Source organism: Silene latifolia, chromosome 5, assembly GCF_048544455.1.
Source record: "Silene latifolia isolate original U9 population chromosome 5, ASM4854445v1, whole genome shotgun sequence".
NCBI lineage: Eukaryota > Viridiplantae > Streptophyta > Magnoliopsida > Caryophyllales > Caryophyllaceae > Silene > Silene latifolia.
In genome coordinates this window covers 12,871,774-12,896,106 of record NC_133530.1, presented here as the reverse complement: position 1 = coordinate 12,896,106, position 24,333 = coordinate 12,871,774, and the positions used below count along the sequence as shown (strand labels likewise).

General features: G+C 37.8%; 2 protein-coding genes across 2 annotated transcripts; both read right to left on the bottom strand.

The window, feature by feature from the left end:
* Nucleotides 1-9,868: 9,868 nt before the first annotated feature.
* LOC141654850 (uncharacterized) lies at nucleotides 9,869-15,522 on the bottom strand. The gene is made up of 3 exons (XM_074461964.1): nucleotides 15,514-15,522; nucleotides 13,995-15,393; nucleotides 9,869-13,698 (listed from the first exon to the last, which is right to left on the bottom strand). Exons 1-3 carry the CDS (start codon nucleotides 15,520-15,522, stop codon nucleotides 9,869-9,871), a joined length of 5,238 nt encoding a protein of 1,745 aa, XP_074318065.1.
* A 2,431-nt stretch (nucleotides 15,523-17,953) lies between these two features.
* Nucleotides 17,954-19,962, bottom strand: LOC141656765 (syntaxin-related protein KNOLLE-like). The gene is made up of 3 exons (XM_074463812.1): nucleotides 19,696-19,962; nucleotides 19,207-19,595; nucleotides 17,954-18,626 (listed from the first exon to the last, which is right to left on the bottom strand). Exons 2-3 carry the CDS (start codon nucleotides 19,587-19,589, stop codon nucleotides 18,083-18,085), a joined length of 927 nt encoding a protein of 308 aa, XP_074319913.1. The 5' UTR covers nucleotides 19,590-19,595; nucleotides 19,696-19,962; the 3' UTR covers nucleotides 17,954-18,082.
* Between the last annotated feature and the right edge of the window lie 4,371 nt (nucleotides 19,963-24,333).

Sequence of the window (24,333 nt, the reverse complement as noted above, 5' to 3'; positions counted from 1 at the left end):
GATGAAGTACAAAACACTTAAACTGAGTCCATTAACCTGAACTAAAAACCCACAGTCGGATACTCGTATTAATACACCAACTTCAACTATTGTCGACAGTTAAGGTAAACAAGTGTAAGTTGTCTTAACATTAGAAGGTCACCCTTACAAATGACAAAACATCTACAAGTTAGTCAAATCATCTTGGGTGATTTGGAACGGTCTGTTTATGTTGCTAATACAAAAGCCAGGCTTCGTTCATCTGACACCCTCCTTACCCTTTGATCCACACCTTATTATCTTCCTATAAATTCATTTTGAACAGGAAGGCAACCAGAGGAACTTAGGTGAGGATTTTTCAAGGACGGTCATACTCCTTTGAAAAGTTACACTATTAAAATAATGTCTTCACAATACGACTGGCAGATTATATTGCCTCTACGACGTGTCATTTGCTTGCTCCTTGGTCCAACCTCGTCTTGCAGGCAATAAATAAAACGTAAAGATTTGATCATGTTAAATATCGTACAAAACCGTGAAATGGAGACCATGTGTCCATGTTCCTACAATCTTGGATGGAGTACAATTTATAGGCACCAATAATATGGAGACCAACATGAATTTAGACATACATATAGTAGCTGCGGAAATATGGCCTAGGAGTTCTTTTAAGTAGGGGGAATAAGATTCTTTTTTATGTAATTGATAAAGAAAATAACTATAAAGCAAAGGAATAACATAATAAAGTAGATAAATTCGAAATATTTCCCGCTGTTGCAAAGCTTTTTCTTTACCTATATAAAAAAGTTTTAATTTTAAGACCAATTAAGAAGAAATAATATATATTCCTTATAATAGAGTAAGTTCTAGTTCTACTTCTTATTTGTATTTTATCGGTGTTACAACCTTTTTCTTTACATTTTTGCTTGTTTATTTGAAAACTTACTTGTATCTATGCATGTATCAAAATTTGATGGTATCAGTAGCATATGAATCCAAATAGTCGGAGAGAATAAGTTGTAGAACATACATTACTCGGTAAAATTTTATGTTAATCGACATAATTTTTTAATTTTTATGATTACGCATTACTTAGAGGAGACAATTGTACTCGTATATAACAAACACATATTATTATTACATTTGACTCATAGGTGTTCTCTAATTTCTTAATAGTTAAAAATGGTCTCTTATTCCGTACTTCACTAACTTAATTCTACTACCAGACGTCGTGTCATCGTCTTTCACTAGTGTTAGATAAATGCTCCGGAATGATACTATTTGTGATAGATAGAACCCCTAATAATCAAAGGTAACTTGGGATGAAAATAAAAGATAATAAAGTGATTACAACAAATGCTATGTTGCCTTTTAACAATACCAACTCACATGGGTTATGAAATCATTACCTTTTCTTTAGTCTCCATTATAGTGAAATTGAGCATAACTTTGGCATGGTTTGTGGTAGAGAAGAAAAGATTATGTCCATGACTTTTGTATCATTGAACATGCACAAAATGCAATCAATTGGTTGTCTATCTATGGCAATCAAATTTATGTGACCCAATATGTTTGGCTTGTTGAAGGGTAGTTTAGGGTGTACAGGACAAATGTTTTAAATAAATCCTCTTTGTGCCAAGCTACATTGCAAACAATCAATACCCTACTAAACTCTTGTGGAATAAAATTAATTGCATGTCACTAAACACCAATCACTTGCACAAATTTTGGACAAGCAAAGAAGCCACCCACACAAAATAAATTGTGGAAGATTTTTTTTTAATATTTTAGTAAGGTTTTATTATTTTCCGCTTAATTTCAGCTCACATACAACCTCAGTTAAGCTTACATTAGTACAACTTTGCTTACTTCTATTTACTTCAGTTTAGGGCAAATTCAATTCGTGGATAAGACATTATACTATAATTCTCTTTATATATTTACGGTAAATTTTCCAGTCATCTAACAATATTGAGTTAAATTATGAAGAGCTAGTCTTGCTTGTGACGGGCTAATCCCGTCACAAGCTTGTGACCTCTCACAAAAAGGGAGAGGGGACAAGGTGCAGCACCCCCCATGTGTTTCTCACTCACCTCTCAATGGACATTTTGTGAGAGGAAACAGTATCCGTCACAAACTTGTGACAGATATCGCCCGTCTTTAATGAGATTTTGTGAATTATGAAAGGGAATCGAACCTTGATCTCCATTAAGTCATAATCATGAGCTAAGCATCCATTAATTCAGTCAACCATCTATTTATTTACTTTTAATCTTTTATCAAGCAATTCCATACTATTTAGGGGGTGTTTAAACTAGTGCAACGAAGCCAAACTTAAAGATTACATCAACGTTTATTAAAATTAAAAATACAACAAAGCACAAAAATGGCAATTCTAAAAATGATTGCAAGTATAGACCTTTAGACTTCTCTCTAATATCTCTCTCTAAAATTTCCTCTAAAAAAACCCCTTAAAAATCCCCAAACTCTCCGTCTTGATCCACCACTAGCCGCCTACACCTCTACATCCCTCTTCTTTGAAACTGCCTCTCCGGAGATGTGGCCATTCTTTGGCCTGTCTCCTGAGGTCCTACTTCATCTCTTGCTTTTACAACCTTCCCTTTGATACCCGATTGCTTTTCTTCGGATGGGTTTCTGTTTTCTCCGTCGCGGCAGGTGATCGGATCTTTTTCCTGGTCTCCTTTGTCTTCCCTTGTCCGATCCTTCGATGTTTGGGTCCTTGTTGTTGCACGGTCTTCCTCTTTGCTTGGTTTCGTTCCTTGTCTCGGGTTTTGATGGTCTTGCATGTCCTTTCCCGGTGTTTGGTGGTCTTGCATGCCCCCTCCCCCGTCTCCTTGTCCTGTCTCCGTGTCTTTGGTTTTCCTCCCGGGATGATCCCCCATTTCCCCATCTCCGGGTTGGTTTTCTTGGTTTTGTTCCCCTGTATCGATGAGTATAGCTACTCATCCGCCTCGCATTGTATTGTCGTGCTTTGTGGTCGTGATTTGGGTCAGATATGGTGATCCCCCCATTCCCCCCACCTATCGGTCCCTTTTCCTTTTCCATTAATGTCTGTCAGTGTCGTCTCTTTGTTCAGTCTGTTTGTCGTTGTGGCGGTGGTCCTGGGAGGAGTCGGTTGGTGTAAAGGGTGGCTTTGTAGTGTGTTTCAAATCTTTGGGGTGGTCCTTTTGGTGTTAAGGGTGGTAGGTGTTGTGTGTTGGTTTCCTGTTAAGGTTCGTTGGGGCTTCGGGGTAGTCCGTCTTTTGTTGTTTTGGGTTTCGTGTATCGGTTTGGGTCCATTGTGGGAGATTTTGTTCGATCCCGTTGTTTTACGGGAGGCTCTCTTTTCTCGTCGTTTGTTCCGGTTCATCTTGGTTTTTGGTCCGAGGTGTTGGTCCGATTTGGCGCTTTCATTTTGGGGCGGATTGTAGTGTTGGGTAGGGTGGTTGTGGTGGTCTTTTTCTTGCCATGTTTTTAGTTATAAGTGTCATGTTTGTTTTAGTCGATTCAATTTACTTATCTTGTTCCTCAATAAAGATCTCCTTGAGAAAGCGTCCCCTTCTATGGTATAGGGTGTCCCGTCCCCGTTACCTTTTGGGTCTTGCTTGATCTTGGAATCAAGGTTGGTGCCTTTTGGATCTGTGGAACGGAGCTTGGGCTGCGGGCCTTGTTCTCATCTATCTACGTGCTCGTTCTTTTGGTTTGTTGGTCCTATGATCAATGGGTACGATTACTAAGGCGTAGGAGAGTAATCTCCACCGATGGCAGACTTCGTCTTGCTTTTCACCCTTTTTATCTACGTTCTTTTCGCAAGAGCGTAAGTACGCCTTGTTATTGCCACCCGGCGGCTCGTATGTGCCGCGGTCTTTGGACGCCGATTGTGATGGTGAAGTTGGTGCAAATGCTCGTTATCCATATTCCGTTTTACTCCCTACTATCTTAAGTTTATTAGTTTGTATTATTGTTATTGTTTTAGTTTTAATTAGTGGATGTATTATGGGCTCGGAGAGTCTGAACCGTATGTAATACATCTTTTCGCCACTGTCAAAAAAAAAAAAAAAAAAGGGGGTGTTTGGTTGGCTCTCTTGGAATGAATTGGAATGGATTTGCTCCATTCCAATGTTTGGTTGGAGTCTTTTGGAATGGAGTTAGATACCCAATGGATTCTAACTCCATTCCAACCCCCTAGAATCCCATACCGAACTTCCCCCCTTGGTATCTAACTCCATTCCTCCCTTCTAAAATTTTAGTTGAACCAAACAAGTTTATAAAGGAATGGATTTAGAACCCCATACCATTATGGGTTTATATTCCAATCCATTTCATTCCATGCTATTGAACCAAACGCCCCCTAAGTAAAAAGATGGTACAAGAAATAATTGTCGTCCTTTATATGATCACATCTCGTTACTATTTTCTTTGAACTTTGCTTCTACTTGCAGGTTATTACACCTTGTTGCATTCACACACATACAACATAGCATATGAAGTTACCCTTAATTTGGGGGAGACTATAAAATGTCCGGCGGATGTAAGGTCATTGCGTAAATTCCAATTCTTAAATGTTGTTTGGTTAAAACAAAACATACGGAGTATTCATTTGGTTGAAACAAAATGTAGGGTTTTGAAACCTTACTATTCCCTCCGTTCCCGTCAATTGTTGTTTTTTGGTTTTGGCACAAAGACCAATGAGAGAGGAGGGGCCAATTATAAGATGACAAGTGGACCAAATTGAGTGTAAAATATCAAATTGCTCATAAAATACAATACTAAAATAGAAAAGACAATAATTAACTGAGTCCCGAGACACCAAAAAATGGAATAAGACAACAAATGACCGAAACAGAGGGAGTACTATATTATTGCGAATATGAAACAAAATTTTAAAACAGTATGAGTTACGATATCTCAAGAAATCAAGATAAAATGTAAGAATCAGACTTATTTTATCCTCTTATGAAGGAATAATAATTCATTTGATTAACTTCTTATAGTAACCACCAAATTGGCAAATTATACACTTTTAAACAAATTTCATCGAATTCTATAAAGAAAACTAATTTTTCATGAAGTTTATTTTGATAACATGATTCAACCCAACTAATTCTCAAGGTAAATACTCCGATGTCCTAACAAAGAATATACGGAATAAAAGAGATATAAATAATCGGGATAAAGAGACTAGTGTACTCCTTCGTATAAGCCTTGTGCCTTCTTTTTAACACCAGAAAACACCTCTAAGGCTCTATTAAGGAATTGGTTGGAAAGTTTCCTATTTCACGGACTTTACAACAACAAAAAGGGTAATTCACTAAGATAATGACAAGTTGACAACTAACTTTGGAACAATATAAAGCTACAAAAAAGTTGAAAAAATCACACTATTATACTATTATAAATTCATAATCATATTATCGTCATTTTCAAGCTACATATTCAACTATTACTGCAAGAATAATATTTATCTTGTGAAAAGATAACATACCCCAAAAGAAACCAAACTTAAAGATCCATCAAACAATTGTTGGACATCTTCAAATCCCAATCTTCCAAGCAACAAAAAATATTGTAATACATATTTTTCCAGTTCCAGTCATCTGTTTACTTTTTTTTTATATTAATTATTCTGAATAGGTAAATAAATGACTGAAACAGAGTACTCTATATCTCAAGCCTTAAAGCACAAGAAATTATTATGATGATGTTGATGATTATGTTGTTGTTGATGATGGTGATGATGGTGATGATGGATGTGATGTTCTTCATCAATCAAACCTTGAACATGTCTAAATTCTTCAACATGGCATGGAATAGTTATGGGTCCTTTATGCTTGAATCCATACTCTTCTTCAGCTTCCTTAAGAAGTTTCATAAACAAAGGATGTTTAACATACATAATTGGAATTATAAACCTTTGTAGTTGTTCCTCTCCTTCATGCCCTACCAAAATTGCCATGCATCCCTTTGGCACATCCTTGATCTCCTCCTTGTTCTTATTATTATGATGATGATGGTGGAGGATGTATGATAAATTTAAATGAAAGTTGACCATGTTATGCTTTTGATCACCACTACCCATTATATTTCAAAATACAACAAAAAAAAAATAATTTTTGTGTTTTTGAAACAAAAGTATAGGATTTTGAATTCGACGGATAATTGAGTAATTTGGTGGGAATCTGAGCGGTTTTTTGGGATCGTGTTATAAGTAAAATAGAGGAAAAGGCCAAGGGTCGGACGAAGAGATTGCGAGACGAAAAAGGGATAGAGAGAAATTTATTAAGGAATTTGGTATGTTGCTCATGATAATTATGTGTGGAGCTACATATGGTTTTTAGTGGGGTGAAGAGGGGGGATTGAAGGGTTAAGGGTGTTGAGTTATATATAATGGACTTAAGGGTAGAGGTCCTAGAGGACTAGAGGAGTAGAGGGTACGTGGAGGGTAATAAGGTCAAAATTGGAATAATATTATTCTTGGGTTGCTTACTACAATACCAAGTCTTATTGGTTAATGTTTCAAATAAAGTTTTGAATTGGTGGAATATTATTAGGGTAGGCTTTGGTTGAATAAGATGATTTTGAAGAGTTCGTCTTAGGGTAAACTCTAAACTACAGTAAATTTAAGCAAATAGTGATAGTGATTATTATTTTCGTATAAAAAAAAAGAATACCTTATTGTCTAATGGAATACTCCCTCCAAAAACTTATTTTCACCCATTTGCTTTATTGCGGTCTCCAAAACGATACTTTGACCGTGTTTTTCGAAGTTTATATGTTACTTTTTTTTCTTGAATTTTTTTTCGTGAAAGATTTCATGAAAATAAGTGTAAATATTTTTGTTTTATAATCTAACAATTTTTATTCTCCAACTTATTTACGGTCAAAGTTCGGAAATTTTGACCTCCCAAAAGCAAATGGGTGAAGGGACTATATGTTATAATAACCCGTTTTATTATTTAAAACAAATATCTTTATCAGACAAAAATATATCCCGGATATAGCCAAGCGATAATCACATATTAGTTTTGTGGGGGTGCCCTAGATTTAATCGATACGGGGATATATAATTATATATGATAACACGGACAGGACAATATTTTTCTTACGCCGATAGCAATGTTTTGGCACTTATGTGATGTGGTGTTACAATGTTGTCTCTTCCTTGCTAATTAGTTGACCGTTTCCTAAATATGTAAAGATAAAACATCCTACATACAATTATGCATTGATAAATACAACGGGTGGACCTCCTTTTTTTTTTGTCACAGAAAGACATGAAATAAAATTAAGGGGACGTTTGGTTGGAGGTCTATAAGAAAGAGAAAGGGAAATAAAGTTATTGATTTTCTTAGTTGGTGTTTGTTTGACACAAACAAAGAGAATGCAATTTCCTCCCTTACCTTTCAATTCATCTAATTCCTTACCCCCCACCCCCCAAGGTATGAGATTTCATTACCCTTGTTACCCTTTAACCACCTCATTTACCTACCACCACACTTACAGCTCCCACGACACCAGTCACCAACAAGACGTCATCGCCGCCACCACCACCACCACCACCCTACCTAAACCACCACCACACCACCACCGCCACAACCACCATGACGCCACCACCACCATCACAACGACCACAACCGCCACCCCCCCAACCACCACCACCACCACAACCACCCTACCTAAACCACCACCAAAAACCACCGCCACAGCCACCCCACATAAACCGCCTCCGCAACACCACCTCCATAACCACCATGACGCCACCACCACCATAGCCACCCCACTACCACCCCACCGCCACCACCACCACCACCCCACCTAAACCATCACTCGAACACCAAAACAAACCACAACCCACCACACTTCATTTTCTTGATGTAACCAAACAACTAGTTAAGTTTTAGGTAATTCATTACCTTTCTCCCTCTTACCCTTTCTAATTTTCTTTCCCTTCCCCTTTCATTAACCAAACGCCCCCTAAGTACGTAAATCTTTGGAAAAAAGGAATATATATATTTTTGAGTTATATTGTAATTTTTTGAGCTTAATGTTTAAGTAAATCAACTCAGATACTTTTTAGTAATAAAATTCATAATTTTTAAAACAAAATTCAAAATATGCTCAGAAATTATACAACTGTTGGTAATACATCTTTTTACGTAGTAATTTTCATTTGCTTTATTAGATATGTGTCATTATTGAAAACAAATCTAAATTATTGTACCGTACTAATTAATGAAAGACTAGTTGAGATCCCGTGCTTTAGCACGGCATTTGTGAGGGTTAAATTAATTGAGCTTAAATTTTTACATAAATGAGTTGTAGTTATAATAGTATGTAATATTATTAAAAAAAAAGTTTATTATTCAAAGGACTTTTAGATTAAGTTATTTTTGTGTAAACCTATTTTTATTATTAAAAATAATGATAGCATCCTAGATCTTTTTATGAAGAGAATATATAAAAAAGCACAAAATAAAAATAGTAATATCACATTTTTATATTGGACATTAAAACATGTTAGCTTGTATAGTTGTATAAGATGGAAAGATTAAAAAGAGCGAAGTTGTCACGTTTTATTTATATTATCAGTTGGTTTTTTTACTTACCTTTAATCAACCTCAGTTTCAATGTCAAAATTTATTTATACATCATAGCTAATTTTTGTACGTTATTTAAAATGGCAAAATTTATTTATACATCAAAATTTATTTATACATCGTAAGATTTTGGAGATTTTATTTGTATTAATTATACTCTATAATCTATATTATACTTTATACAAACACTATAATGTTTAGAGTTAGAACTTTTCTGTGTATAGAAATATAGGATACTAAATATTTTATTTGTGGCAAAGATTGCGCATATAGTTATGGAAATTATATTACTATTAAATAAGGCAGTATTAATATAAAATATCAATGTTTAGAGCTTACCGAGTTTCTTGTTTTATCGAAAAAATTATACTTACACATTGAATTTTTCGTTGGCCCAATAATGTATTGAATTGTAGTGAATTAAGATAACAAAAAAATAGGCCTACTTATAGGAGAATGCATTTAGGCGGGAAAAATATTGAGTTTTCTTATTCTTTTAGTTTAGTGGGGATGATTCGTATAACAGACATAAAATGTGAATTTGTACCGATTCTATATTATTTTTTATGTTGTTTAATTACATGTTTGTATTATCCTAGTTAAATAATGGTAAGTTCCTAATTTTTTGTTTTCACTTTTTATCATTGATCTAAAAACCGGTGGTTTACATGCCTTAAGTCGAATCTCACTCATATTTTAGGGAGTATTATTTTGTCCTCTACTAAAGTAACAATTAATAATATTTGTTCTATCCAAATTCATTGTATTCAACTAGATTAAATAAACGGATTTACTCTTAACAATTTCATACGATTTTGTTCGATTTTATCTTGAAACTCATTACTACCAATCTACCAATGCACAATTTGTACCATATAAAAATGTAATGAATTGATATTGCGGATCGTTATTTGCTTAGCAAAATTCCAAATTAATTAAATGCGGTGGAAGGTCGCATTTGCGACGGAATATTTAATACGGAGTATTTAATTAAATAAAAGAGTGTGTGTTACATGTGTACGGATCGTGAGGGATACTATTATTAAATTAATTAAGTCGAATGCCGACAATGAACCCTATACCATACGTAATGAGCCAATGTGAACAAGAAACGTAACGTATTGAAATCTTGGGTCAGTCTAACTCATAAAATATTCACGATCGAATTATAAATGTTGCTATCTACCGAGTTAGCTCCTTGATTTCTTTATATAAATATTTCCGTATTTCGAAACACTCATTTCTGTAAGGATTTTTTTTTTTTTTTTTTTTTGAAAAGAACCCCAGAGGTTCTACTGCATTAACGATAAATCAGCAAAAGCAAGTTCGTTCGCAACCAAAGGCAAGGCCTCTGACCACACGACTCGACCAACCACTCTAGGAAAAGGATGAGCTAAAGCATGCGCCACCCCATTACAACTACGCCTAATGTACGACCAAACAACAGAAGTAAAAGAATTACATAAAGCAATAATGTCATCTAAAACTAGAGAAAAGATGCTTCTGCCAGCAGCCGGCTTCCGAAGAGCATTCACCACTTGGATACAATCACTTTCGACGATGATTTTAGCATGCCCTCTCCTCCCTGCTTCTCGAACCGCTTCCAGGACCGCAACCGCCTCCGCCACATGAACCTCCCACGCTTGTTCCTTGACGATCGAAAGACCCCATAGCACCTTCCCTCCTCCATCGCGGCATACCACACCCAAAGACACGCCTTCACCCTCTCGAACTCCCGCATCCGTGTTGATTTTAACGAAACCATCCTTTGGCACACTCCACCCCATCTGCTTCCCCACCGTGCCCTCCACCATCCCATCACCCCGCTGCCTGCTCCGCACAAAACCCCCACCCTCAATCTCATCCATCACGTCTCGTATCCTCTTCACCACACCAAAAGGGTCGACCTCCTTACCATTAAAAACAACATTGTTTCGGTGCTCCCACAATGCCCAACATCCAACCATGAACCACCCACACTCCCGCGCGCCAAAGTCCCTCCACCTTTCTTCCACCCAATCCCTAGTGCTCCCTTCGCATGCCTCTTCCCCACTAAGAAGATCAATCCCCTCCCACACCCGTTGAGCAACCACACAATCCCTAAACAGATGGATACTAGACTCAATGGAAGAATTACAAAGAGAACAGAAAGAAGACTCACCTCGAACTCGAGTGGCAATGTTTGCTCTTGTCGCCAATGCTTCGCTGCACAGCTGCCAAAAGAAGAGTTTCACTCTAGGCCATACCGGGATTTTCCAGAGCCTGCTCCATAGCCACTTCTCCCTCTCCCAATTAGACGCCCCTCCCACCTCCAAGAACTCAGTTCCACCCGCCAAAAGCCGATAGGCAGATCGAACAGTGAGAATCCCATCTTTCTCCGCACTCCAAAACCACATGTCATGTCCCATGTTCTCGCTAAGTCTTATGTTTTTTATTCTCTCCCCTTCGAACGGCAAGAACATGCTATCGATCAAAGCTCCATTCCAAGTCCCCGGAACATCACCCATCAAAGCCGACACCATCAAACTCTCATTCCCCGCAGCACACGGAGAAATGACTCTCCCAGTCTGGTTTCCCAAGACCCACGCATCCCCCCACACACGGGTCTCCAGGCCATTGCCCACCCTACGTCGAAGTCCCAAGAGCAGCGTAGCTCTAGCCTCGTGGATACCCCTCCACGTATAGCTCGGGTGGTGACCTAAAGAAGCCGACAAGAACTCGGCATTCGGGTAGTAGCGCGCTTTCATAACCCGAGCCCATAAGCTATCAGTTTCAGTAGTGAGCCTCCAAGCCTGCTTACTCAAGAGCGCTAAATTAAACAGCTTAAAATCACGGAAACCCATTCCCCCCATTCCTTTCGGTTGACAAAGTTTCTTCCAGGCCACCCAACTAATACCCCTCTTCCCCTCCTCGTGTCCCCACCAGAAGCGTGACATCATGGAACGGAGCTCCTCGCAAAAGTTTACGGGAATTTTAAAAATACTCATAACATAGGTAGGGAGTGAATTGGCAACTGCCTTTAAAAGAACCTCCTTACCAGCTCTGGACAAGATTTTCCCGCGCCAACCTTCTAACCTTTTGCTGAGCTTGTCACGGAGAATATTGGTGAGAACTTTCTTGGACCGCCCCACTACCGTAGGTAACCCTAGGTATCTCTCCTGCTCCTCCACCTCAACTATACCCAAACGGTTTGCCAAATTACTTCGCTTCGTCCTAGGCACCCCCTTGCTGAAAGAAACAGTAGTCTTATCCAAATTTACCAGCTGTCCTGAGGCACTTTCATATTGTCGAAGAATGCCACTCACCACATCAGCCTCCTCTTCCGTGGCTTTGATAAAAAAGATACTATCGTCAGCGAATAAGAGGTGTGATATGACCGGTGCTCCAGCTGCGATTCGAACTCCATGAATAGCGTTGTTTTCAATCGCCCGCCTCATGAGATCAGACAGAACTTCAGCGCAAAGGATAAATAAATATGGAGAAAGGGGGTCACCTTGCCTCAAACCCCTAGTCGGTCTGAACGTTCGAGACGGTTTCCCATTAATTAGCACCGCAAAAGAAACCGTGGATACACATTCCATCACCCGATCAGTCCAACGCTCATCAAAACCCATCGTTAGCAGCACCCTTTCCAGAAATCGCCACTCAACTCTGTCATAAGCCTTTGCCATGTCTAATTTTATAGCCATATGCCCCTCCGACTGTCTCGAATTTCGCATGAAGTGGAAAGCTTCAAAAGCAATTAAAACATTATCCGATATAGCTCTTCCCGGTGTAAAGGCCCCTTGATTTTCAGAAACAATATCTCCAAGAAAAGGCTTTAGACGATTTGCGAGAACTTTTGAAACTAATTTATACACCACATTGCAAAGACTAATGGGTCTGAAGTCCCTAATTTTGTCCGGAGCTTTCTTCTTTGGAATTAGAACAATATTTGTTTTATTAATATCCCGTGGCGAACGCTCACCCCGGAGAATTGCTAAAACAGCTCCCACTACCTCCGGACCCACCAAGCTCCAATATGTCTGATAAAACAGACCGTTCATCCCGTCAGGACCCGGCGCCTTCAAAGGGTGCATTTGATTGAGGGCATCAATAACCTCCGCTTCGTTATAATCAGCCCGTAGGACTACATTCATCTGGGTCGAAACACGGCCACCTATCCCCTGCAAAACTCCCTCGAAATCAGACGGGTTCGAAGTGGTAAACAGCTGATGGAAATATTCATTGGCTACGCTCGAAACCGCGTCATCCCCAATTCGCTCAACTCCATTATCGTCAATTAGCTTCGCGATAAAATTCTTCCTCTTTCTTTCCCCTGCCCGAGTGTGGAAGAACTTGGTGTTGCGATCCCCATCCTTAAGCCACAAAGCTCTCGATCTTTGCCTCCAATATTGTTCTTCTTGCTTTTGTAGAGTGGCAATTTTCGCGACTAAAACCCTTCGCTGGTGCACCCGTGACTCAGACCGTTCACCTTCATTCAAATTCGCAAGTTGCTTTCTTTTACGTTCCAAATCCTTTCCAATCTTATTGATATTCAGCTTCTGCCATCCCCTCAGCTCCCGAGCACACTCATCAAGCATAGTCACCAAGTCTCCTCTCCCCCTCATAACCCCCCTCTCCACGGCATCCCCACATCCCTCCTCCCCTACCCAAATTTGCTCAAAACGAAACGGTCTTGTTGCCCTCGTTCCCATCTCCTTCATATTAAGAACTAACTTGATCGGTGCATGGTCAGACCACTCACGGTCCAAGTAAATTAGCCGTGCAAAAGGAAACAAATCGAGCCAAGGAGCCGTGCACAATGCTCTATCCAGTCTGGATTGTCGATTAGCATCTCCCGCTTGCCCATTATCGAAGGAAAACGCATACCCTTCCCAAGGAACATCCCGCATCTGACAGTCATCCACCGCAGCTCTGAAATTATCCATTTCCCGCTGGGGGCGGCAACCTCCTTTCATTTCGGTCGAGAACAAAATTTCATTAAAATCGCCAACGCAAACCCAGGGCAAAGATGATTGCCCACTCAAAAGACGCATTAACTCCCAAGAAAGATGACGATCAGCCACAGCTGGCCAACCATAAAAGCCTGTGAGCCTCCAATCCCTCCCCTCCCACCTCACTGTAAAATCCATGTGATGTACAGAAGCAGACATAAAAGTGCAGTCGATCTCCTTCTTCCAAAGCATAGCCAGACCCCCCGACCTTCCCACACTGTCAACTTCCATCCCAAAATACCCCTCCATCCTCTCCCTCACCCTCCTCATCTCACGACCACATAGTTTTGTCTCACATAAAAACAATATGGCCGGGGCTTCCCTTCGTACAAGAGCACGAAGGGCACGCGACGCATCGGGGTTGCCCAAGCCCCGACAGTTAATGCTTAGGATATTCATTGGGCCCGGCGGGGTTGACCACCGTCAACCTCCGCCTCAGGTATTAAGACGCCCCCGTCTAAAACACACTTAAGTTTCTTCTGAATCCCCATGTCGCTACTCTCATCCCGCATCCTCTTTCCCGACTCCTTCACCATCGAATTGGACTCAGTCAGTGTTCGAGGGGCGTTAGGAGTGCCCTGTTGACGCACTAACCTTGTCCACGACGCACTCCTCATCCCAGCTGAGGTCCCATGCTGACCCACCATCTCAACACCCCCCCCTTCCTTTTCCAGCACCCCTCCCTCACACACATCCTCCCCCACACCATGTGTGCTAGCAAACACAGTCTCCCCTCGTATCACCTCCCCTTCCAGAGTCTCTAAACGTGACTCAACGTGGCTCCCTCCTGTCACCTGACCCTCCTCCATATCCAAAAGAGTAGCCTGCTCCCTCACTACCTCCAACGATTTGGACCATCCCCCTCCTCCTTCTTCCCCCATCAGCCCCTCAACCCTCTCCCCATGCCCAGCCGCTTCTTCAATGAGACTCTTCTTCTTGGTGCGAAAATCAATAGCAATGGCTTTTAATTTATCAATCATATTCGAGATGATATCCTCGTCTTCTTGTTTCTTGACCGCATCAAAACTACTTCGCAAATTCTTAGCAGCCTTTCCCGGACCCTCTTTAATTGTTTTGACAACTTTCCATGGTGAGGCTCGCAGCCACTCCCCAAATTTAAGGTCGTCATCCTCATAAGGGCCGTCTTCGCAATCTTTTTCTCCATGCCCTATCAGACCACAACCATAACAGTACGTAGGGAGGCGTTCGTATTTAACATCAAAGCTGACCGTCTTCCCTCCCCTCATACGGATAGGAATTGTCGCTTTCAGAGGTTTTCTGATATCATATAAGACTCGAATCCGGATCGCCCTATCGAGCTCCACATTCGGACCATATTCAACATTGATAAACGATCCCAGTAAATCCCCAAGCCGACGAGCATTAGCAGGACACGTTCTCCCCGCAATTGGTAAGTCATAAATTCTTGTCCAAATGGGAAAGTGGAATAACGAAACATCAGTAAGCTTACCATTCCTGTTTGGTTCCGCGAAGCACCACAAGAACTTATCGAAGTGCCAAGGTTGGCCCTCCAAAACCCTATCTTTATCGCGCACTGCCTCAAAGCGAAAAATGAAAGTCTTTTCTTTAGCATCCACAACGTTACCCAGTATAGGCTTCGACGGATTCCATAGGTTTGTCATGGTTTCGATTGCGGCTTTGACATTGATCGATCGCGTTGCCCACAATTTACCCACCAGTATCAACGAGCCCTTCTCCTCTGCCGTGTCAACCTCCTCCTCCCAATCAAATGAACTCTCCTCCCCTATAGGTTCCTTCCCATCCCGGTGATGGCCTATCATATCCCTCTTCCTTGACACCTGCACAAAACGAAAACAAAGAAACAAGAAAAGAAAACAAACAGATCGCCAATCCCACGATAGAATCGCAGGATAAGCCTCGAGCAAGAGGATTAGAGACCAAGATTTTTAGACGGAAACCAAGAGCATTAGACAGAGCCCTAGGAAACCCTAGACAACATCTTTTTGGTTTTTAATTTAGTTCATTTCTGTAAGGAATTTGATAAAGAATAAAAGATAAAATTTTGAAGTTTAATACAACTACTGAAAAGTTAAAAGAGAATTAAATTGTGGATGGCATTAATACATCCCCATATTTAGAGGGGTTTCTAGCGAGAATGTAGTGGGCGGAATTGCTCCTTAAATCGAGAGATAAATAATCACGTACAATACAACAAAGAAGCACTTTATTGACTGGTTTATAGTGTATGGTAAAATAACGCAGCATGAGTTCAAGCACAAATTCTAGTTTAAAAAGACAATATTCATTTTAATAGTACAATAAATTTAAATTAGTACGAAGTATTACTAATAACACAAAGTTTGTCTTATTATTATCAAATGGTAATATTTTAATAGTTTTCTATTGAAACGGATGTTATTGTCGTCTTAAGGAAGACCAGAAAGTAGGGAAGCACCATGGCAAGTCAATTAAACTACGGGACTAGTACATATTGGAAATTACCAATATTGACTCTTACCATTCGAGTACTATATTGACTATGTCTATCATGTTGTCTTTTGAATTTAATTATTTACGTGATGTTGATATTTTGATGAAATTTCCAACTCAATTTAATGTTATCAAAAGTATAGGATAATTGGTCCATGTTGTGGCCTGGTTAATGTGGTAGAACAAGAAAGAGTCGGCCATTTTATTTGAAAATGTACAACATTAAAGCTTTTTTGGTTGATAGATTTGCCTATTTAACCCTTATTTTAAGTGCGGTAAAATAAGAATATTAGATTGTGAGCGCCAGAAATAATTTGGGATATTCTCTCGTGTACCCCTTAACTTTTTCATTTTCTACGATATACTCCTCTTTTCATGCAAAAAAACTTTGACCGTCAATAACTCTTTGCCATTCTGATTGAATACGATAAATTTTGTTTCCACATTGACCGTCTTTAAGATGTCTTCAGTTTGAGAAAAAAATTCACCGACGTCTCAACTCGTAGTCGGGAATTATGGTCGGTCAAAGTTTATTCGTTAAAAAATGTTTGACCAACCATAACTATCGGCTACGAGTTCAAAATGCGGTGAATTTTTTTTCAAATTCAAGGCCTTGACGAGATAATTTGTTTGAAAAAAATTACCATTTTCCAACTCGTAATCGAGAATTATCGTCGGTCAAAGTTTTTTTTGTGAAAAACGAAAAGTGACACCCGAAAACGAAAAGTTCGCGCATACTGTGAAATATCCCAAATAATTTTCACTTTAACATTATCATCTGTGACCTGCCTATTTTTTCCGCTCTTAATCGCCCACTTGACGATTCGATGTTTTAGACATATAAAGCACTCTAAAATGATAGATCGATGTAAACATAAGTACACATCAATGAGCTGGTTTTGCCAAGAAATTTGTGGCAAGGCTTCAACATACTATATCTAGTACATTACTACTCTCACGAAATTTCTTATAACTACAAATATATTGTCTCTTTTCTTCTTTGATTTGGTCACATATGCATACATTTCCTTGTTATCTAGATGCAGAACAAGATTTTCTTTGACTTGTTTACTAGACTTCCTACACTAGTACACTACATACATTAGTCTTTTTAGTTAGGGTAGACAACGCTAGTTGCTTACAGATCCTTACATCGTTGCGTTATCAACAACCCGCAACCACCACGGCACCACCTCTACGACTCAAAAACTATCGCGTCCCTATGAGTCTATGACTACAATATGCTTTGTGAGGTTACATGTTTGTAGCTTTACTTACGTATTGATTCAATCAGAGACTGGTTCTTCGAGAGTTGCATCTACCTACTAATAACTACTAGACATCTGGGCCGTCAAATTGATTTGAGTGACTGGTTCTACAAGACAATTTGACGCCCCATATAATAGAAAAACAGAGTTTTTGTAGTAAATAGTACTCAAACCTAACATTCAGCTCGCAAACAAAAACAAATGATCGGTATGGGCCCCAGTTCTAAGAACCTTTTGAACATGCTATTAGACAACCCTTCTACTAGTACACCGCTTGTTGAGTCATTTGTTACCTTTTATTTTCTTTCTAAACGTATTTCAATCATGGTAAACAAAATGATTGAGACGGAATGAGCCAAATATCGGACATGGTGAAGCTAATTCTACCTTATATTACCAGCTTGTATATAACAAGGTGAAGCTAATTCTACCTTATTAAGCTGAAAACCTAGTTAAACCTTATTCTATGCAGTTGCTTTCTGCTTTTAGCATTATCAAGTTTACTGTTAGTGAATATGGATCTTGCTTAATATTGCTGCTAAGGTCTACAAAACAGAACCATCAAAGATGGTCGATGGTCTGCATAATGTGGCTTCATCAAGAAGCATTACTTAAAAATCTATTGCTGCAAAAGTCATCAGTTTCTGAAACAAAATGATTACCAACCATATAACAACAAGATGAGATTAACAACATCACAGTAGCACTATCTGCAAATTCGAAAACATACATGGAGCTCTGAGTAAACAGCCCCAAACCAGCAACGAAATCAGCTGTGACTAAGACTGGCAATAATCGGAACCACAACCACGAAAATCAAAATCAACAGTGCTATAATCCCAATACACATACACTTCCTAGACCCTCTCTGATACTCCTTAGCCTGTTTCAAATTCTTCGACCCGTCTTTCACATAATGTGCAGCATTGATCACATGATGCTCAATATTGTCCATTTGCTCTCCTTGAGCCTCAACCATCAGAGACATATCTAAGAACACTTGATGCAGCTCCAACAGTGACCTTTCAATTTCCTTTGCAGCATCATATCGGCCTTGGATCTCGATCACCGTCTCAAGAACCTTGCCTCGGCCATGCTCCTGAATGGCATGCGCTAGTATTTCCCCTTCATCTGTTCCATTTGATATGATCTTTTCGAGGACTTCGTTGTCGGGGTGTTCTCCTGTGACTGTGTAGTAGCATCTTCCTACTGTTTCTTTGTATTCTGACATCATTTTCTGCCTTAGGGCTTGGAAATCCATCATTAGCTCCTTCAGTTTTTTTCTTAGGCCATTTGTCACACAAATCCTTGTCCTACAATTCACAAATTTTGACAGTTTTCAGTTTCAAAATCTAATTTTAGCAGCCAAACATAATCCTATGGCAGTTTATAGGATCGGTTTTATATCTGATCATGACCTTACTTGTAGAGGATCGGTTTTACAAAGTCGTACTTCTAAATGATACCGTATCAATTTCAATCCAACACATACCGAAAATTTGACCCATAAATGAACTGATTTACAATTATATTCACACACAATTTAGTAACTCATCACATCACAGCAAGAAAGATCACAAACAAAATTGCAAAAAAATACTCTGTACAGAAAATTGATGCAAACCCTAAATCACAAATCCAATCAAAAGATAAAAATACCCGAAATTTAACCCCAATAAATCGACATTCCCTATCAACAGGAGTACCCATTTCAGCTGAACAAACCCTAAATCACAAATCCAATTAAAACATAAAAAAACCCAAAACTTAACCCAAATTAATCGTCGTTACCGATCAACAGGAGATTTCAGCAGAACAAACCCTAAATCGCAAATCCAATTAAAACAATAAAAAGAAGAAAACCCGAAATTTAACCAAATTAATCCTCATTACCTATCAACAGGAGTACCCATTTCAGCAGAAAGACGGCGATTATGCGCAGTTTCTCGATCCATCTGCTCGAGACGAGCCTTAATCACTTTAGTCTTCTTAAGAACAGACACAATATCAGCATTAATTTTTCCTCTTAAAGCCTTCAAAGCTTCCGGCTTGTGAAGTGATTTACTCTCCTCATTCGCCGACTCGAGTGTCATCAATATATCTTGAATTAAAGCCATCTCAGTCTTCACCTTTTCTGCTTCTTCCAAAAAAGCCTCCATTTTCGGGTCTGAGTTAGATCCACCAATGCCCATCTCAAGGTCCTTCTCTTCATCTTTTGCGGCCGCCTTTTTTAGGTCGACGTAGCTTAAAAAAGACTTTGTCATCAAATCATTCATTTTGCTCTGCACAAACAAAATAATAAACACAAAATTGTTAGTAATTTTGGAAGTATAATACTCAAATTTGAAACTGTGAAGATGGGATTTTTTTCGGGTTTCGTACCTGAGATATTGAAGTTTGATGATTGTTGTTTGTTGTTGAAGATGTTAGTAATCTGGGATTGTTGATCAAGTGAGGGGAGAAAATGGAAGGTTTTAAGTTGTAAAAGGAAATATGACCGTTGGGAATTTAAGCTTTGGGTGGGGAGGTTATTTGAACGTTATAATCGGATTTGAAATTACATAAATGCCCACTATCTTTGATAATAGATGGTTTTTTTACGTTTAAAGGGTGGAGGTTAGTTTTGTCCATTTGGTAAAATTGAATGTAGTAGCCGTTGTGACTTGTGAGATGTGATGTTTTAATAGTCTTCAAGAGTTCAAGTGGTAATGGGCCATATAAGAATTTGTTGTATTGGGCTTAATGCTTACTTCCAAACCCAAATTTAAATAAAAATAATCAAGTATAGGATTTGACCTTTTGTTATTGGAACGGAACGGTCTTGTTCATGAGACTGTCTTGCAAAATAATTTGTGATCTCAAATAATAGCCGTGTTTTTGGGGGTGTAAGACGTGTCGGGTCAATATTTGGGTTTGGTTCAGGTTAGTGTCGAGTCGTTGCCTGATTGGGTTAGTACAAGTTATTATCTTAAAATGATATGATAGTAAAAGTCATGATATGTGTACAATTTTGATAGATAATTTCATGTTAAAGTTATTCTTGAGTAGAACTTGTAAACTGGTCAACCGTGGGTATGTAAAGTCGGGTCAAATTTGGGTTTGTTGGCTTCAGGTTAGGTTGGATTGGGTTATTTCAAGTTCGACTTATTTTCAGGTCTAAGTTATTCATAAATAATAAACAGTTTGCAACAATAAACATTCGGTCAAACCAATTTGATTTTTGATGTAGAGTCTGGTTATTCAGGTCGTGTCATTATGCCAGGTCTATTGTTGAGTGCATATCAGCATATGATATGTTAGTTTTATTTAAAATGATGAAAAATGTCAATTTAATCCTATTTGGATCACGGTCATCTCAGATTGATTTCTATTCGACCTGGCTGGCATAAAAAGGATTATCATCGGCTTAATTTTGATCGGGCCAGATTGGATTCGTTTTACTTAATTTTTAGAGTATCGTCACATCGCGTTCGTTTGGCTCAGGGTCCTTAAGGCGTCAATTTTTCCTAACCTAACTTTAAGTATTTGCAAAGATATGTGGGGTTGTACTTTTGAGACCCCAACTCCCTTTTTCTATGCCACTGTCTAAAATTCAAGATTAATAGAAGCACCTTAATGAGGACGAGATATACCTTGAGCAACACAAATGATAAGGGATTTTTCTAGCTGAATTTTTGGGTTTAAATTTTAAAGTCTAAGAATACAATAGTGTTAAAACTTCTAAAACTTATGTAAAAGAGTTTTACTGTTGTAATAGTCTTAACCGGCTTGAATTCAAATTAAACCGGATTATACTTCGTATCACTAAAAAAAAGAGGATGAGACCTACATAGTAATCCCTTCATTCCACTTTTATTGTAACATTTACCTGTAAATTTTATTCAAACTTAATTGTCCTCTTTTTCTAAATCTAATAATGAAAAACTTCAATCTACATAGTATAAAAGTTAAGTTATTTCTTGCATTTCTATTGGCTCATAATTTTAAAGGCTTGAAAAACTTTCATTTATATAGGCCCTCCCATGTTCTTCATCCATACTTTTAATTAATCTCTCTCACACTTTCATTAATTAATTACTGTCATTCCTACATTCTTTAATTATTGGGATTTGCTATATCACGCCCCCTCTTTTACTTGTTACGCCCCCTCTTTTTTCATTTATTCCTATTCCCTTGGACTTTCAAATTAATTTTAGAAAAAATTAAATATCGTTTTACGCAAATGTATTTTGACGACTATTTTTATAATAATTAATTTAGTAATGTAGACGGTCCCCCTTAAAACCCTTGACATAAATTATTTTAATGTATTTAAATAACAAAACTGATTAAAGAAAACAAATACATTATACAGGATAAAAAAAAACATCCTCTATGTCATGTGGATTACAAGACACGGCCCAGGCTCCGTCATGTGAAATACACGACATGGCCCATCAGGCACCGTCGTGCAGACCACATTACATGGCCATGGTACCGTCATGTAAGTCACATGACATGGCCATGGTACCGTCATGTAAGTCACACGATAAGGCCTTGACTCCGTCATGTAGTTCACATGACACTACCCACCCACCGTCGTTTATTGTTTTTTTTTCCTAAACTATTTCGATTGTCACTCCCAAAAAACGCAGCATATTTACGACAAAAACGCAACCCTAATAGGCTCTACACAACCATAATCCAACACTAATGTAAAAAATCGTCTTCGAAAGTCAATAACCATAAACCAATATTTATTTTTAGTTTAATTAATTTTCAAATCCAAGGGCAAGAAAGGAATAAATGAAAAAGTAGAGGGCGTAGCAAGTAAAATAGGGGGCGTGATGTAGCAATTTTGTTAATTAAACACTAAAAACCTCTATATTATGCTTTCTTATTGTACTATATCATATATCAGTTTTTCTAACACGTTGCATATTGTAGAGAATATAGTTCAATTTTTATTTATAGCATTTAAGTGAGTTTGTATTAAAATATAAAATAAATAGTCCTATTTTGTATGTGTTTATATTACGATAAAAAATAATTATATTATACCTTTTTTTTTGTGACATTTTTGTTTTTGGAGGCCAAGCGACAAATTGATTTTAATTTTTACAAAAATATAGTAGTTCAAAAAATATAGAAATTATACCATTAAATTCATTATAAAAAGGGCTTTCATATGAGTATACATTTCATGATATTTTTCATTTTATTTCTCGAAAAATGAGAATGACAAATTAACGTATAACAATAAAGTGTATAAATATTAAAGCATAATTAATTATTCCTACATAGCTATATATGGAGGCGGTGATTTTCAAATAAATTTTAGGATAACTATAATTATATTAGTGTTTCAAGTTATAATTATTTAGAATTTTGTTTATGCATTTGATTAAATTGTTGCATATATAATCCCGTGCAATTTTGTTGCACGGGTATAAAACTAGTTATCCAATATTGCCTTGGATAACTAACTAAACGCATAACCTCCATAAAATGAATATCTCAACTCTTTTTTAATTTAAAAGGCAGATAGTTCATCATTTTTTCTTAAATCTTCCCAGAAAAGAAAGGAGTCAATAATAAAAATGGGATGGAGAAAATATTATTTTGATGTTCTCATCCGATTCAAATTCAAAATATATTTTGTAAACTTTCGTGAAAACTTAAGCAAAAGAAAATGTCTAAGTGAGATAACATCCTAATGTACAGTAGAATTTAGCTAGATATTATATTACCAAAATAATGATGGTTAAATTAATCCAAAAAAAAAGAAGTCTAATTGATACTAGTTCAGGTATTCTCATATTGACATAATATTAGCTCGTTTTATTTTTTTTGGGTAAAGTAGAAGCGGAATTAACTCATACTCCCCCCCATTCAAACCAAAGGTAACACTTACCTTATTCGGACCATCCAAATCAAACTACCCATTTCTTTTTTGGCAAAAAACAATACTAAAGACTCCTCATATACCTTTGTTATTTACCTACAATGCCATCATGTTTATGGCTCTCCTTTAATCAAGTTAAAAGTTGTCCTACTTCAATTCCAATACTACCCTTATCTTTTCTCTATTTTCTTAAAATTTGTGCTCCCTCCCATGTTACCTTTGGTTTGGATGGGAGGGAGTATTAGCTAGTGAAAAGCGACAGAACGCTACATGATAGTATTGAGTTTTTAACGTTTCATATCACCACAAATCCACAATGGAAGGTTCATGTTATACGTATTAATGTAATATTCGTAGTTAAACATACTGCCATTAAATTCCGTATCGTTGAATGGTGCAAACTCATTTTCCAAACTATACTTCATATAAAGGCTGGCTCCGAGAGTCGGCTAAGCACTATGTAAGGAACCTTTCTTTCCCATTGCCAAAAAAAAAAAAAAAAAAAAAAAAAAAAAAAAAATCACTATACATGAGAAGTTAACGCCTTTGTTTAGTTTATGCAACATTGGATTGCACCACAATGTCTATTGGAACATGAAGCACGGACTACCAGTATCAAAGAACAATCACATGAATGGAAGAAAAACAATACTTGCAGTCCGTACTTCATCTGATTCAACGGGTTCTTTACGTTTTTTCCCTAGCACTTCTAAAAACGTCAAAGTCAACATTATTTTCATCCACAAGGAGTTTATTATTTTGACTTTTATTTGCTGTTGTGACACGCAGTTCTAAGATTCCAACAAGTATTTAACAAAAATCAAATATGAAAAATACTGTATGATCCAATTGCAGACAAATTCATCAGGTAAAAATGAAGAATCTTACTCATAAAAGAGATGTTTTATGGAAAAGTGACTATTTTTATTAAAAAGCTAGGGCTATTAAAAGCAATTAGTACATTATACAACCAGTTGTATACGGTTGTATAATGTAGAATCCGAGCTGTATACTAAAGTTTTCGAGTTTTGTTAAAAAGAATCTGAGCTATGCTTTAAAGTTTTTGAACTCACACACTTAAACATAAAAAAAATAAACTCTTACAAACTCGATAAAATTGCACATAAGCTCGGATT

Bases quoted from the DNA above. Each gene is read 5' to 3' on its own strand.
- LOC141654850 (XM_074461964.1), bottom strand. The intron at 13,699-13,994 runs GTGGTCAACCCC...TGGATTTTACAG, and splicing joins ACCTGAGGCGGAGGTTGACG to TGAGGTGGGAGGGGAGGGAT.
- LOC141656765 (XM_074463812.1), bottom strand. From the start codon at position 19,589: ATGAATGATTTGATGACAAAGTCTTTTTTAAGCTACGTCGACCTAAAA. The intron at 18,627-19,206 runs GTAATGAGGATT...TGTGAATTGTAG, and splicing joins ATGGGTACTCCTGTTGATAG to GACAAGGATTTGTGTGACAA.